At 45.2% G+C, this 15663-nt stretch overlaps 1 protein-coding gene across 7 annotated transcripts in view; it reads right to left on the bottom strand.

Annotated features, from left to right (window-relative positions):
- DENND5B (DENN domain containing 5B) overlaps window positions 1-10708 on the bottom strand; it is a 228305-nt gene extending 217597 nt beyond the window's left edge. For 2 of the 7 annotated variants that reach the window (XM_021092090.1, XM_021092092.1), the window contains exon 1: window positions 9944-10707. In XM_021092090.1, the coding sequence (XP_020947749.1) occupies window positions 9944-10070 (127 nt within the window). In that variant the 5' untranslated portion in view covers window positions 10071-10707. Of the gene's footprint in view, window positions 1-9943 lie in introns of all 7 variants that reach the window. The other 5 variants (XM_021092091.1, XM_021092094.1, XM_021092093.1 and 2 more) reach the window with 5 other exon arrangements.

The raw sequence follows: 15663 nt of genomic DNA, 5'->3' as shown, positions 1-15663 counted from the left end.
AAGAAAAACAATGTAGCAGGAAAGAGTGATCCAATCAGAAAAGGTTGGAAAGACAGGCAGAGAGCAGATCACGAAGGCTAGGGTGAACAGACTGAATATTTGGTTCCCTCCTCAAATCCCTATGTTGAAATTTAATCCCCAACGTGACTGTATTTGGAGGTGGGGCCTTTGGGGTGTGCTTAGGTCATGAGGGTGGAGCCCCATGAATGGGATTCACACATACCCTTATATAAGAGAGATCTTGACAGTCAGGAAGCGGGCTTCCTGAAGGAGGACGCAGGCCCTCACCAGACACCAGATCTGCTGGCACTTTCATCTTGGACTTCCCAATCTCTAAAACTGTGAGAAGTAAATTTCTGTGGTTAGTAAGCCAACCAGTATATGGTATTCTGTGATAGTAGCCTGAACAAACTAAGATACAGGGTTAAGAATTTGAATCTTAGAACTGCCTTGTGGCACAGGGGAAACGAATCCAACTAGTATCCGTCAGGATGCCAGTTCAATTCCTGGCCTCGCTCAGTGGGTTAAGGATCCAGCATTGCCATGAGCTTTGGTGTAGGTCACTGACTCGGCTCGGATCTGGCAATGCTGTGGCCATGGCATAGGCAGGCATCTACAGCTCTGATTCTTCCCCTAGCTTGGGAACTTCCATGAGACAAAAAACCAACAACAACAAAAAACAAACAAAAAAACCTGATTACTTAGTATTTCACCCAAAAATAATTTCAGGCCCATAGAAGAAAAGGATGGTAAATTCAGAAATCAGTCATCCCATTTAACACCTTCAAGACAGATAAGAACACTTGAGGCCTACAGCTATCCTAAGTAAATGGCCCAGGCAGGAGCTCAGCTTCTGGCTGTACATCCAGCTTTCACAACTATACTGACTGCCCCACCAGCCATGGTTCCACAAGCCATGGTTCCACAACCAACAATGCTTTTAAAAACTATAAACACATAGGAGTTCCTGCCATGGCTCAGCAGTTAGCAAACCCGACTAGCATTCGTGAGGACTTGGGTTCGATCCCTGGCCTCGATCAGTGGGTTAAGGATCCAGCACTGGTGTGAGCTGTGGTGTAGGTCACAGACACAGCTCAGATCCCAAGTTGCTGTGGCTCTGGTACAGGCTGGCAGCTACAGCTCCAAATGGACTCCTGGCCTGGGAACCTCCATATGCCATGGGTGCAGCCCTAAAAAGACCAAAAACAAAAAAACAAAAAACCCTATAAACTTATCTAAGGACAAGTAATTTATGCAAAGAAAAGATAGATGATAAAACCCAGTAAGAACAAAAAGGTTTAAAATTTTTGGAGTTCCCATGTGTGTGGCTCAGCAGATTAAGAACCCAACATAGCGTCTGTGAGACTGCAGGTTTGATCCCTGGCCTTGCTCAGTGGGTTAAGGATCCAGGTTAAGGATGCAAGCTGCGGCGTAGGTTGCTGATGTTGCTTGGATCTGGTGTTGCTGTGCTGTGGCTGTGCGTAGGCCAGCAGCTGCAGCCCCAACTCCTAACCTAGGAACTTTCACATGCCGCAAGTATGGCTGTAAAAAGACAAAAATTAAAATTAAAAAAATTTTTTAAAGTGTTATTTTTATTTGTGTGGTAAGTACCTTATACTGATATACTAATATCTTTTTTTTTTTTTTTTTTTTTGGCATTTCTTGGGCCGCTCCTGCAGCATATGGAGGTTCCCAGGCTAGGGGTCTAATTGGAGCTGTAGCCGCCGGCCTACTCCAGAGCCACAGTAACTCGGGATCCAAGCTGCGTCTGCAACCTACACCACAGCTCACGGCAACGCCGGATCCTTAACCCACTGAGCAAGGCCAGGGATCAAACCGGCAACCTCATGGTTCCTAGTCAGATTCGTTAACCACTGCACCATGACAGGAACTCCATACTCTTCTGTTTTTTTGATAAATGAATGAAAGAATGCAGGCAGTGCTGCCTTATAAGAGACCAGCCAGGTCAGGACATAAAGGTCATAAAGACCAGTCTTTTCCCTCTAAATATCTTTCCTCTACAGAGGAGCTAAAAGATAATCTCATTGATTATAAGGTTATCCATGTAGGGTCCCTATACTGGTAAATTTTATAATCTGTGTGATATAGTATATGTTCTTAAAGGAGGCAGCAAATGTAGTGGTTATAAGCATGTACGGAGCGTGTCAGATAAACTTTTAATCCAGGTTTCTTACTTCTTATATGAACCTAGGTAAAGTGCTTAAACTCCCTAGCCTCAGTTTCCTCATTTGTAAAATACAGAAAATAGTGCTACCTCCTAAAATTGCAGTCAGGAGTAAATGAGGTAATTATTATGAAGCACTTAGCATAGCGCTTAGTTACCATGTGGAAAATCCTGAATAAATGTTCTTTTATTACGGCTATTTTATTGTAGTCTTTCAGAACAGTGACTGTCACCTATATACACCTCAACCTGGCACACAGTAAGCATTTAACATTGACTAATTCATCCAAAATGCAATGGCTGTATGGCTTTAACAAAAACAAAATTTAGGTCATTATCAACCAAAAATGTTAAGAATCTGGATATATGGCACTTGTTTCCTAAAGTACTTTTTTAAAAAAATTGGAAGGATAGTTGATTAAAGTACCTTATGTAGGAACTACATCTACCCTCTAATAAAGTGAAGAAGAAAATGTTGTCTTCTGTATGGAGTTCCATAGAATTTATGACTAACAATGCACTGTATTCTAGACATTCACTTTTATTGCTCCAACACTGTCTGTTACCAGAAGTGGCAATACAAACAAAAAGATATACTCAGGAATTTCAGAACAATGTGTCAACCCCTCAGCAGTGGATAGTACATACTTTCCCTCCTCCAGCCCGTTTTTTCTCCTCTCATTCCCTTTCTTTTCCTTTCTTTAACTATTTTCTCCACCTCCAAAGACACTTAGGTCCTCCCTCCCCCCCTTCCCCTAACCATATGGTCTTCTCTGGTCTTCTGAGCTCCCTATGCTGGTTCACCCTGCATTACCCAATGCAGCAGACACCTAAGCCCTAGGGCTGCCATAGAGAGGTTCAGCTCCCTTCACTGCTGGCGGAATTTTTCTATAAAATCCCCACGAATTTTTAAAACCAAGTTATCACTCTATCACAGCAACTAGACCTTGAATCTTCTTTGGCTCCACTGGAATGGAATTTGATCCTTCCCCAGCCCCCCAATTACCAGGCTAGACCTTCCAAACTCCCCAGCATAATCTATGGTGGGTCAGGGATGTCAATAAACCTAACAACTGTGATCCTACCTACCACGCCTGTACACCTGGCCAAGGTTTTGGGGGTTTTGTTGCTGTTGTTTCGTTTTTGTTTTTGTTTTGGCCTCACATGTAGCATATGGAAGTTCCCAGGCCAGGGACAGAATCCCAGCCACAGCTGTGGCAATGCCAGATCCTGGTTTTTAGCAGTCTTGACTGTGACTTTCAGTCTGGATTAAGGGCAATCCAGAAAGACTTGCCAAATTTGAGTCAAGCTCACCTTTTTTATTTTTCAGAGCTTAAAATGAAATAACTATGGAGCTTCCTATACTAGAACAACCGGGCTTCACTCTGGTGTCTACACTGGTCAAATGTGATTTCTGAGACCTACCCTTAATCTCTCATCCTTGGTTTCTTCACTGTAAATGATGTCTAAGATCCCTTCCAGCACTACTGTAATGATACTGTCAGTCTCAATTAAATTTTATATTTGAATTTAGACTATGGTCTCCACTGCCTCTAAGCATTTCTGGAAGCCATGCCCAAGACACCAAAGCTAAAAATAAATAGCTAGAGGCACCAAGGAAGATCTCTATGGCAAGGATCTCACCCATCTGACTTCCTCATCTACCAGTAGGAGTGAATCCAAGCTACCATGGAAACGCTTTAAGAATATTCTGGTCACCACATGATTTGTAGACTCATTTGTAAATCTTATATTCGTTCACTTATTAAAAACTATGTACTATGTATAATGTACTATGAAAGAGAAAGGCAAAGACCCTTCCCTCTTGAGGGCTTGCATATTTATGTTACTTAAGTAAAGATCTAATTACATCCTTCAGTTTTCCACTGCCTGAAATATTTGTTGCTGTAAATCAAGCCACATAAATTGCTACATCTAGGTCTTAAAGGAAATGCGAGCCCATAAAAGAAAATTTCAAAATGACACCTGCCTCCCTTCACATCAACTAATTCCAAATACCTCTATTTATACCTCCTTTTCTTCTTTATGCCATAAAGAATCAGTTTGAAACCTTCTGTATCTTTAAAATTAAAGGAAATTTAAACATTTCTGCTTTAACATTTATGGGATGCTTTCTTTTAAAGGATAAAGTACATCTTGAAAATACATAGTGAATAGGAAAAGCACAACAACTAAGATTCGGTAGAGAAAGGACAAGAGGTAATACTGGTATATCAGTATGTACAGAAAATTTCAAGGTCTTCTATTTTTTTTTTTTTTTTTTTTTTAATGTGGAAGGTCCCGGGCCGGGGATCAAACCCATGCCACAGCTGCGACCCAAGCCACAGCAGTGACAACACCAGATCATTAATACTCTGTGCCACCATAGAATTCCTAGACCCTCTATTTTAAATATTTTTAATTTATATATATTTAAATTACTTTCAGCTGTTAAAAGACCTACTTGAGTTCCCATTGTGGTACAGTGGAAACAAATCTGACTAGTCACCATGAGGACTCAGGTTCAATCCCTGGCCTTGCTCAGTGGGTTAAGGATCTGGTGAGTGAGCTGGGATCCTTCACTGCTGTGGCTGTGGCATACACCAGTAGCTAAGCTCCAATTCGATCCCCTAGTTTGGGAACCTCCATATGTCATAGGGTGGCACTAAAAAAAAAAAAAAAAAAGACGTACTTGACATGAAAGACGTCTTTTCATTGTTGGTAAAGCAGAGTTTTTTATCATAAGGTTTCAGTCTATTTAATTCATCATATGGTTTGTCTCCCTAATTTGAAAACAATGTCCCACCACCTGCAGAGTGTGAATTCTAGGAATATGTATATGTTAAGAAAAAGTCTATAAAGCAATTGGTAGAATTTATGTTTAATAAAAGCCAATTAAGATCTTCTACAGGCAGGATGATAATCTGCTAAAAACAGTGCGATAAAAATAGATGGGTTCCAGAAAAGTAAAACAGAAACTTAACTACCATTAACTTTGAAATTAATGCAGCAAAACAGAAACAACCTTCTGACTAATTTGCCTAACTCACTGGCCTTGTTTCCTGATCCCTAAATGTAGCTCTGTGGAAACAGTCAAGAAGATTGTTAGTAGGGAACATGATACTACATTCTCTTGTCTTCCTCTCCTCACTAGCCACACTTAATCTCCATGGTGGTTTCCTCCTCATCCTCCCCACCTCTGAATGCTGGAGCGTCTCCAAGGCTCAGTCCTTTAGCCTCTTTTCTTTGCTATCTATACTCACTCTCTGGGTGATGTCTCCCAATATCACGACTTTCGATTTATATGTAAAAATAAATTTAGACCCCTGAGAGATGTCTGGCCAACTTGCTATCTCCATCTGAATGTCCAATGGGCATCTCAAACTTAACATGTCCAAAGTGGAATTAATCTTCTCCAATCTTCATCAGTCTTCCAATTTCAACCTTTTTTTTTTTTTTGGCTTTTTAGGGCCACCCCCGCAACAGATGGAAGTTCCCATGCTAGGGGCTGAATTGGAGCTACAGCTGCCGGCCTATGCCATCCTTAACCCACTGAGCAAGGCCAAGGATTGAACCTGCATCCTCATGGATCCTAGTCAGGTTTGTTAACCGCTGAGCCACAAAGGGAACTCCAATCTTCCAATTTCAATAGAGAAGCTTATAATTGTTTAGGCATAAAATCTTTGAGTCATCTTTGCTTACTTTCTTTGAATATGGATACCCTTACTCAATTCATCAGCAAGTCCTGCTGGCTTTCCCTTCAAAATACATCCAGCTTCTAAACACTTCACTACCATTGCCTTGGTCCAAGCCACCAACATCTCTCACCTCAATTAGTGAAAAAGAGACTCCTAACTGGTCAGTCTCTATCCTTGCCCCTGATGTAGTCTCGTCAACATGACAGCCACGGCCAATTTTTCAGATCTCATTACGCTGCTCAGAACCTTCCAGTAGTTTCCCATCTCAAAGCAAAAGACTAACAGTTGTCCATGAGGCCTATAGAATCTCCCCTACCCTTTCTTAATGATCATACCTACTATTCGTCCCCACATTCAGCTCCAACCACACTGGTCTCCTTGCTATTAACCTACTAAACTAAGCACTCTTCTACCTCAAGTCTTTGCTGTTTCCTCTGCGGGCAATGCTGTTCCCTGAGACAATCCACATGCGTTGCTACATCACCTCCTTTAGGGTTCAGTTCAAATACCATCACATTGGAGTTCCCGTTGTGGCGCAGTGGTTAATGAATCCGACTAGGAACCATGAGGTTGCAGGTTCGGTCCCTGCCCTTGCTCAGTGGGTTAACGATCCGGCGTTGCCGTGAGCTGTGGTGTAGGTTGCAGACGCGGCTTGGATCCCGCGTTGCTGTGGCTCTGGCGTAGGCCGGTGGCTACAACTCCGATTCAACCCCTAGCCTGGGAACCTCCATATGCCGCGGGAGCGGTCCAAGAAATAGCAACAACAACAACAATAATGCCGAGGGAGCGGCCCAAGAAATAGCAACAACAATAACAACAACAACAAAAGACAAAAAAAAAAAAATACCATCACATTATCAGTGTGACCTTCTATAGCAATTTTATTAAAAAACATAACCCCACCATTCTGCCAGCACTGCCCTATCCTCATTTCTCTGCTTTATTTTTCCTCATAGCACTTATTAACCTCTGACAAACTATGAGTTTTTGTTATTTGTTTACACTAGAAATGTAAGCTCGGAGTTCCCACTGTGGCTCAGTGGTTAACAAATCCGACTAGGAACCATGAGGTTTCGGGTTTGATCTCTGGCCTCGCTCAGTGGGTTAAGGATCTGGCATTGCCATCAGCTATAGTGTAGGTTGCAGATGCGGCTCGGATCCCACTTTGCTGTGGCTTTGGCGTGGGCGGCTACAGATCAGATTAGACCCCTAGCCTGGGAACCTCCATATGCCACAGGTGTGGCCCTAAAAAGACAAAAGACAAAAAAAAAAGAAATAAAGAAATATAAGCTCTATGATGGTAGGGATTCTTGACAGTTTTATTTACACCTCTACCCTGATCTGCACCTAAAGGCTTTCAGAATTATTTGTTGAATGAAATAATGAAATAGTTATCACACAAAATTGATTTTACAAGATCCTGCTCCTTGGCTGTGTTGGTTGAATGTTCTTTAGAAAGCACTACATGGAGTTTCTGTCATGGCTCAGCAGAGACAAATCAGACTAGCATCCATGAGGATGTAGGTTCGACCCCTGGCCTCCCTCAGCGGGTTAAGGATCTGGCATTGCCCTGAGCTGTGGTGTAGGTGGCTCAGATCTCATATTGCCGTGGCTGTGGCTTGGGCCGGCGGCTACAGCTCTGATTAGACCCCTAGCCTGGGAACCTCCATATGCCACAGGTGCAGCCCTAAAAAGACAAAAGCAAAATTGATTGTTATCTCAAAACACCAAGTTTTTTGTGTTTTTTTTTATTTTGTTTTTGTTTTTTTTTTTTTTTTGTCTTTTGTCTTTTTGTCTTTTGTTGTTGTTGTTGTTGTTGTTGCTATTTCTTGGGCCGCTCCCGCGGCATATGGAGGTTCCCAGGCTAGGGGTTGAATCGGAGTTGTAGCCACCGGCCTACGCCAGAGCCACAGCAACGCGGGATCCGAGCCGCGTCTGCAACCTACACCACAGCTCACGGCAACGCCGGATCGTTAACCCACTGAGCAAGGGCAGGGACCGAACCCGCAACCTCATGGTTCCTAGTCGGATTCGTTAACCACTGCGCCACGACGGGAACTCCTTTTTTTTTTTTATTCTTTGTGTTGGTTTATTTGTTTGTTTTTGTTTTTTTAGGCCACACGCAGGGCATATGGAGGTTCCCAGGATAGGGGTCAAATCGAACCTGTGTCCTCATGGATGCTAGTTGGGTTTGTTAACCACTGAGCCACGACAGGAACTCCAAAACACCAAGTATTATGAGAAGCAGAAAGCCCAAACAATCACCCACACATACTACTGCATAATAAGCCAGTTTGTATCTAAAAAATTGCATTAACATTTTTTTTTTACTGTTCAATTTTGTTAAAGCCATTTGCAGGATGTCTAAAGAGTCCCAGGCCACACCTACAAGTGTCATTTTAGTTTTACTAGGCATATAGACTTGAAATAAAGAAGGAAAAAACACAGGCTTTTTCTAGTCATCAGTCACCACTGACAGAAGGTCTCCAAGTGACCCTGTGCCACGAGAGCTTGGGGAAATGTTAGGGAAAAGGGGGATTCTACAAAAATAAAATAGTCCCTTCATCAATCCCAAAAGAGGAATCCCTCCAACGCCTCTGCAAACCTTTTTTTTGTTTTAACTTCATAGCACTTAACAAAGCCATTCTTAATATGTACATGAAATCTTAACTGAAAAAATAACATGATTATATAGTTACACATACAGGAAAACCTGGTACTCATTCCTCCTCTCCAAAAAAAAAAAATTTAAGTAAAACTAGACATAGTTTTGGTTGAAAATGTTTTGCTGTGAAACTAACAACATATTCACTTAGCTAAGGGGTGGACTGATGGGTATTGTACCTTAAGGCTGAACAGTTTTGTTTACTATTGTTTATTACTTAATACACTCTTTCCAGTACCCCCTCCAAAAAGAAAAGAAAAAAATAATAAGACACATTGGTGCACTCAAGAAGGAATGCTATGTCCAAAAGAAGCTGTTCTGAAAAGCTATGACCTAAGTGTTTAAACACTGACACAGATAAAGTTCAGGCGGTAGATGTCACTTGTCTCACCCGTTTAAAAAAAAAAAATCCAGATTCAGATCCCAAGAAGACAAGCAGAAAGAAACAGGCGTGAAAAATAAAATCAGTCCTTTCTCCCGCCTCCTCCCAACACTGCGCACTCACCCCCGCCCCCTCCACCACCATCCTTTAACCGCCTCTTTTCCCATCTCCGATCCCCAGCTCAGCCCTGCACTGCGCCATCAAAAGAGTCGAGAGGACCGACCTATGCCCCTCCAGGAAAGCCCAGGCAGCAACACACGGTGCACCCAACTGAGGGGAATTATATTCAACTACTTAAACTCGGAACAGTGTAAGCAGTATCAACAAGGCATCATGCCGGGTCCCAAGCGTCCAAAGATCGTCGACAGCTCCTGCGACACTGCCAAAACGACAGGATTCCAAAAGGTGACTCGACCGTCATCGCAGAACCCGAGGCGGCGCAGACCGGGAACAGTTAAGGATGAAATCCAACTAGCCTCCAGCCTGGCGCTCGCCCCGCGGGTCACTGCCGCCTGGGGGGACGCGGCCCCGCGGTCTCCCACGCCCCCTCTCCGAGGGGGCCCGGGCGCCGCGTCACGTGCCGGGGCTGAAACTTCGCAGCCGGGGCGGCGGGCGGCGCGGGGGGTGAGCCACGGGAGCGCAGCGAAGCCGGGAGTTCACGCGCCCGGTGATTCACCCGCTGCCTCCGCGAGCAGCTGCGGGCGAGGGGGCCGGCATGCTCGGCCCAGGCCGTGCCCTCGGAGCCGCCCCCTCCCCTGCCCCCGCGACTGTTATTAATAACCCCGCGCCCGCCAGGCGAAACCCTGGGCGGACGCCCGAGGGCTCAGCAGCGCACCCTGCACGCGGAATAAATAACAATGTCATTAAATCGCGGCCCCAGAACCCCGCCGGCCGGAGAGCAAGCGCCGCCGGGAGCTGACTTTGTCTGAAGCCCGTACCCCGCCTCCCGCGCGTCCTCGCAGCGTCCCCCGCGTCCCTGAGGAGTACACGGCGCCGCCGCAGCCCGGCCTTACCCGCCAGCTCGTCAGGCTCCAGCCCGCTGTCCGCGTCGATCCCGCACAGCACGAAGTAGTGCGCAAAGCGGCAGGCGGCCGGGGAGGAGCCCGAGCCCGGACCGGGCGCCGCGCCGCTGCCGCTCATCCCGGCGGCGCTGCTCCAGCCGCCGCCGCCGCCGCCGCCGCCGCCGCCGCCGCCGCAGCTCGGGAGGGCTAGCTGCTGAGGCTGCCGCTCCGGCTTCGGTCTCCGCGCGCCCGTCCTAGGGCGACCCGGGCGCGCCCATGGCGGCGCAGCCACTGCTCGTCACCGCAGCCTCGCTCCTCGCTCGGCGCCGGGAAAGCGGCCGCGAGCTCGCGCCCAATCCTTCGGGATCCCAGTGACGGGTGGGGGAGGGGCGCACAGGGGGAGTGTCGCCGGGAGAGGCCTGCGCCGCCGCAGCTGCTCTCGTAAGCTGGGAGCCGCGGCGTCTGGCGCCCGCGGGTCAGCTGAGCGGCACACGGGCTGTGGGAGCGCAGGGAGCGCTGGGGCGCGGAGGACCGGTGCGTGGGGCGGGGGCGCGGCGGGGAGGGCGCGCGCGAAAGGGGCGGGAGCGCGCGTTTCGGTCCTGTGTGCGCGCGCTCCCAGCGGGCTCGGAATTGAGCGCCGCGCGCGGGCGGGATTCGTGCCAGCCTGCCCAGGCTGCGGAGCTGGGGCGACCCCACACACGCGCCTCTCGGCCTCCGCCAGCCAACAAGAGGCTTAGCCTCAGAGCGGGATGCTACCTTAGCCCTCTAAATGGGATGCTACCTATCCTAATTAAAAAGAAAGAAATGCAGCTTTGGGAAAGGCTAACGGCCGCTCTGAAATCTTTTCCACAAAGGTCTGGACCATCAACATATTTTAAACTGTGACAAGTACAGATGGCTATCTCATTTTAAGATCCTAGTCCTTGGACTTCCCTTGTGGTGGAGCAGGTTAAGGATCCGATGTTGTCACTACTGCAGCTTGGGTTCTGCTGTGACGGTGGTTCCAACCCTGATCTGGAAATTTACTCATGCCTTGAGAGGCGGCCAAAAAAAAAAAAGAAAGAAAGAAAAAAAAATCCTAGTCCTTTAATCCTTCCCCCAGCTCTCAGCCCCATTCACAAGACATCTTTCCTCAATGAATTGGTGCCAACTCAGTGGGGCGGGGGCGGGGGGTAAACAACACAACTCAATATCTACAAAGATTTGAGACTTCTGAAAGGACTGCAATTGACAACTTCCCTTCCCTGACCCACTGTAATTTATCCAGACATTTTCCAGGTGAGTGTAAAGTTGCCAAGGCGCTCCAGTTCCCCAGCAGTGTTCTCGTTTGATTTTATCAGCTCTCCCTGCAGGTACAATCGGAGGCTGATAAGGCAACAGGAATTAGACCCTGAACTCTGCTCTTCACAAAGCTATTGCTTGCTTGCTTTTTTAAAAAAATTTAGGGTAAGTACCCAGGCTGGGGGTCTAATCAGAGCTTCAGCTGCTGTCTTCCGCCACAGCAATGCCCGTTCTGAGCCTCATACCTTCACGGCAATGCAGGATCCTTAACCCACTGATGGAGGCCAGGGATGTAACCTAGGTCCAATACTAGTTGGGTTCATAACCCGCTGAGTCACAACGGAAACCCTGGCTATGGCTTTCTTACCCTGCTCTTTCCTCTGACTTTCTCTTCTTCAGAAAGGGCTTGCCAACTAGTTATTACTCCTTTGAAAGGTGAAAAATTGAATCCATCCCATCTCCACATTGTCATCCCTTCCACAATTCTCCCTACTCTTTGAGGATTTGGATGGGGGGGTTGCGTGGTCTGAATCGTGACTACCACTGGTAGACACATAAAAAAACCCTCCAGGGTGGTGGACTAAGAGAATGAACCTCAATTATTTGAATAATGTTCTTCCTGGAAGATATGTATGCATACACACCATCATTTACTGTAGTCTGTACCCTCACTTTCTCTCTTTTCAAGTTTGAAATGAAAGAAAAATAAAACAATCAGAGTGAGCCACTGGCTGGGTAATTGACCATTAGCTCCTATTGCATCCTGAACTTTTCCTTCAAAACACTTTTAATGACTTTTTTCCTGTATCTATCTTCTTAGCTGGATTTTAAGCTCCACAGAGCAGGAGTCACGCTCTAAGATTCATCATATTTCTAGCATCTAGCAGAATACTGGTCCCACCTAGTCCCTCAGTTTATATTTATTGAATGAATGAAAGAAGGGTGGTTATCTAGGTAGTGACAAGCTGTTGATGCTACTAGGAAAATACGGAAACTCGAACATCTGTAACATATTTATGAACATATGCTAATTTGCTGTTGTTATACAGTTATTGCTTTTTCTCATATAGAGAGTACTGAAGTATATAAAACAATTTCACTAATAAGGGGGTCGGGAGACAGTGATAGGCTGTGTATGTATTTCTCCTATCTTTGATGGTAACTCCTTGCAGAATGTTTTTTAGAAACACAATAGAAAACTGATTTACTAAAAAAGAAAAGGGGGGGGAGAAAACTGATTTACTGTTGGCACTAGCACCTTTTGGGGGGCACTTTTTTTGTATTTTTAGGGCCAAACCCACGGCATATGGAAATTCCCAGGCTAGGGGTTCAATCAGAGTTGTAGCTGCTGGCCTACATCACAGCCACAGCAATGCCAGATCCAAGTTGGTCTGCAACCTACACCACAGCTCACAGCAACGCCAGATCCTTAACCCACTGAGCGAGGCCAGGGACTGAACCTGTTTACTCCTGGATACTATCCGGGTTCATACTGCTGAGCCATGATGGGAACTCCAAGATATGTCACTTTTTGTTCATTTGAAAAATGACTTATGAGCTTGTAAGCCCTGCATTATTTTTTTTAATTTTTTTAAATGATTTTTATTTTTTTCATTATAGTTGGTTTACAGTGTCCTGTCAGTTTCTACTGCACAGCATAGTGACACAATCACACACACATATATATATATTCTTTTTCTCACTTTATTCTCCATCATGTTCCATCATAAGTGACTAGACATAGTTCCCTGTGCTACACAGCAGGATCTCATTGCTTATCCACTCCAAATGCAATAGATTGCATCTATTAACCCCAGACTCCCAGTCCATGCCACTCCCTCCCTACATTAATGTTTTTAAGATGAAAAAATAGAAGCCCAAACAGAATGCATTCGATTATGATATGTAAATTTCATCAAAATAGCCAAAATATCGTATCTTTCCTAAAGCTTTCAAAAGAATAGTCACACATTAAAAGATTAAACTCAAATTTGAAAATACCTGAGTACATTCCTAATTATCACTTCAGATTGTGTAGGTATAGTCTGCATTATGTGGCAATAAAACAAAGTTGAAAGGATAAGCAAGAATTAACTACATGTCGGAGTTCCTGTCCTGGCTCGGTGGAAACGAATCTGACTATTACCCATGAGAACGAAAGTTTGATCCCTGGCCTTGCTCAATGGGTTAAGGATCCACATTGTCATTAGCTGTGGTGTAGGTTGAAGACTCGGCTTAGATCTGGCATTGCTGTGACTGTGGCACAGGCTGGCAGCTATAGCTCTGATTTGACCCCTAGCCTGGGAACCTCCATATGCTGCACATGCGGCCTTAAAAAGATTTAAAAAGAAAAAAAAAAGAGAGAAAGAATTAACCACATGTCATTGCATACATATTTTCCTCTGAAATAATGACATTGATTAACTAAGTGAACAAAAAATGACTTAAAATAAATCTTCCAAAATATTTATTGTGTTCAGGAAGAGAGAGTCATATCCCCATTACCATGCTAAGACAACCCTTGTCTGTACCATCCTTCACCTCCATCCACCATGCTGTCCATACATACTCACAACCAAGAGATAAGGGATGGCTAAAGTAACTATTCAGAGCCCCGATGATCATTGGATCACATTTTACCAGTGGTCAGTGTTACCATGTGTTAGACCACCAGGTTAACAGTGCTCAGTCAATACTATGCTCAGTCATTCCTATGTTTCCTGCAGGCAGCGGACCCTGGCAAGGCTCGGCTACTCCAAGCATGAGTCACGCCCTCCATTTGAGGTTTTATCAGAGTTGTTCAGAGCAGATCATTGCTCAAACACTTAGGAGTGCTGCCTTCCATTCTGCTGTCATTTCTTATACATATGCTGCCTGACTGGGAACCTGCAGTGGAGGCAATAATCCCAACTTTAACCTCTATATAGCACAAAACACGCCAAGTAACCACAAGTCCAATGGAGGAAAATCTTGAGTGACATTTTCTTCTGCCAGGGTTTTAGCTTTCTGGGAAAATCTTATATCACAATGAAAGCTTATTTGGGGACTTCCCATCGTGGCGCAGTGGTTAACGAATCCGACTAGGAACCATGAGGTTGAGGGTTCGATCCCTGCCCTTGCTCAGTGGGTCAAGGTTCTGGCGTTGCCGTGAGCTGTGGTGTAGGTTGCAGACGCGGCTCGGATCCTGCGTTGCTGTGGCTCTGGCATAGGCTGGCAGCTGCAGCTCCGATTTGACCCCTAGCCCAGGAACCTCCATATGCCGCAGGAGTGGCCCAAGAAATGGCAAAAAGACAAAAAAAAAAAAAAAAGAAAAAAAAGAAAAAAAAGCTTATTTGGAAAATCAGTAATTGTCTTCCCTCATCCTTAGTTTCAGAAAAAGCATTCGTTTTTGCCAATAAGAGTTTGGTAGGAAACCAGCCCACCCACAATTTTGCATAAATCTGTTTCTACCTTATACAATGAGTTCAGGATGATCAAAAACCTCTTTTATGTAAGTCAGTATGCTAATGCTTCAGGAATATGAAATTAAGACAGAATCCCTCTTCTTCAGGGTTTATAGTTTAGCAAGAAGAGAAATATTTTTCAAAATTATTTAAAATACCAAAAAGAGATAATAAAAAGGAAAATATATATTCCACATGACAAAAAGTGATAAGGGATTGGGTGAGCAGAGAGCTATAATCTTGCTAGGGAACCTAGTAAGTCATCATGAAAGTGGTAATATTTGATTGGGTTTTTTTGTTTTGTTTTGTTTTTTGCCTTTTAGGGCCGCACTCACGGCATATGGAAGTTCCCAGGCTCAGGGTCAAATTGGAGCTGTAGCTGCTGACCTACACCACAGCTCACAGCAATGCAGGACCCTTAACCCAGTGAGCGAGGCCAGGGATTGAACCTGTGTCCTCATGGATGCTAGTCAGATTTGTTAATCGTTGGGCCAAGACGGGAACTCCAAAAGTGTTAATATTAGAGATGGCCTTATAAAAGGAATAGGAGTTCACCAGGTAGAGGTGGGGAGGAAGATATTCCAGGCGCAGAAGAAATGACTGGGGTATAAAAGTGTAGAAGACTTGGAGTTCTCATCGTGGCTCAGTAGTTAATGAATCTGACTAGGAACCATGACGTTGCAGGTTCGATCCCTGGTCTCGTTCAGTGGGTTAAGGGTCCGGCATTGCCGTGAGCTGTGGTGCAGGTCACAGATGTGGCTCGGATCCCGAGTTGCTGTGGCTCTGGTGTAGGCCAGTGCCTACAGCTCCGATTCGACCCCTAGCCTGGGAACCTCCATATGCTGCAGGTGCAGCCCTGAAAAGACAAAAGACAAAAAAAAAAAAGTAGAGGAACAAAGTTCAACTGAAGCCAGAGCATGAAGAGAATCGAATGCCTAGTGAATGGGGCTGACTCACTCTTTTTTTTTTTTTTTTTTTTCTTTTTTCTTTTTAAGACTGCACCCTTGG

The sequence above is a fragment of the Sus scrofa genome, chromosome 5 (genome assembly GCF_000003025.6).
Source record: "Sus scrofa isolate TJ Tabasco breed Duroc chromosome 5, Sscrofa11.1, whole genome shotgun sequence".
Classification (NCBI taxonomy): domain Eukaryota; kingdom Metazoa; phylum Chordata; class Mammalia; order Artiodactyla; family Suidae; genus Sus; species Sus scrofa.
The sequence above is the reverse complement of the archived record's forward strand: the minus strand, read 5'-3'. Positions and strand labels throughout refer to the sequence as shown.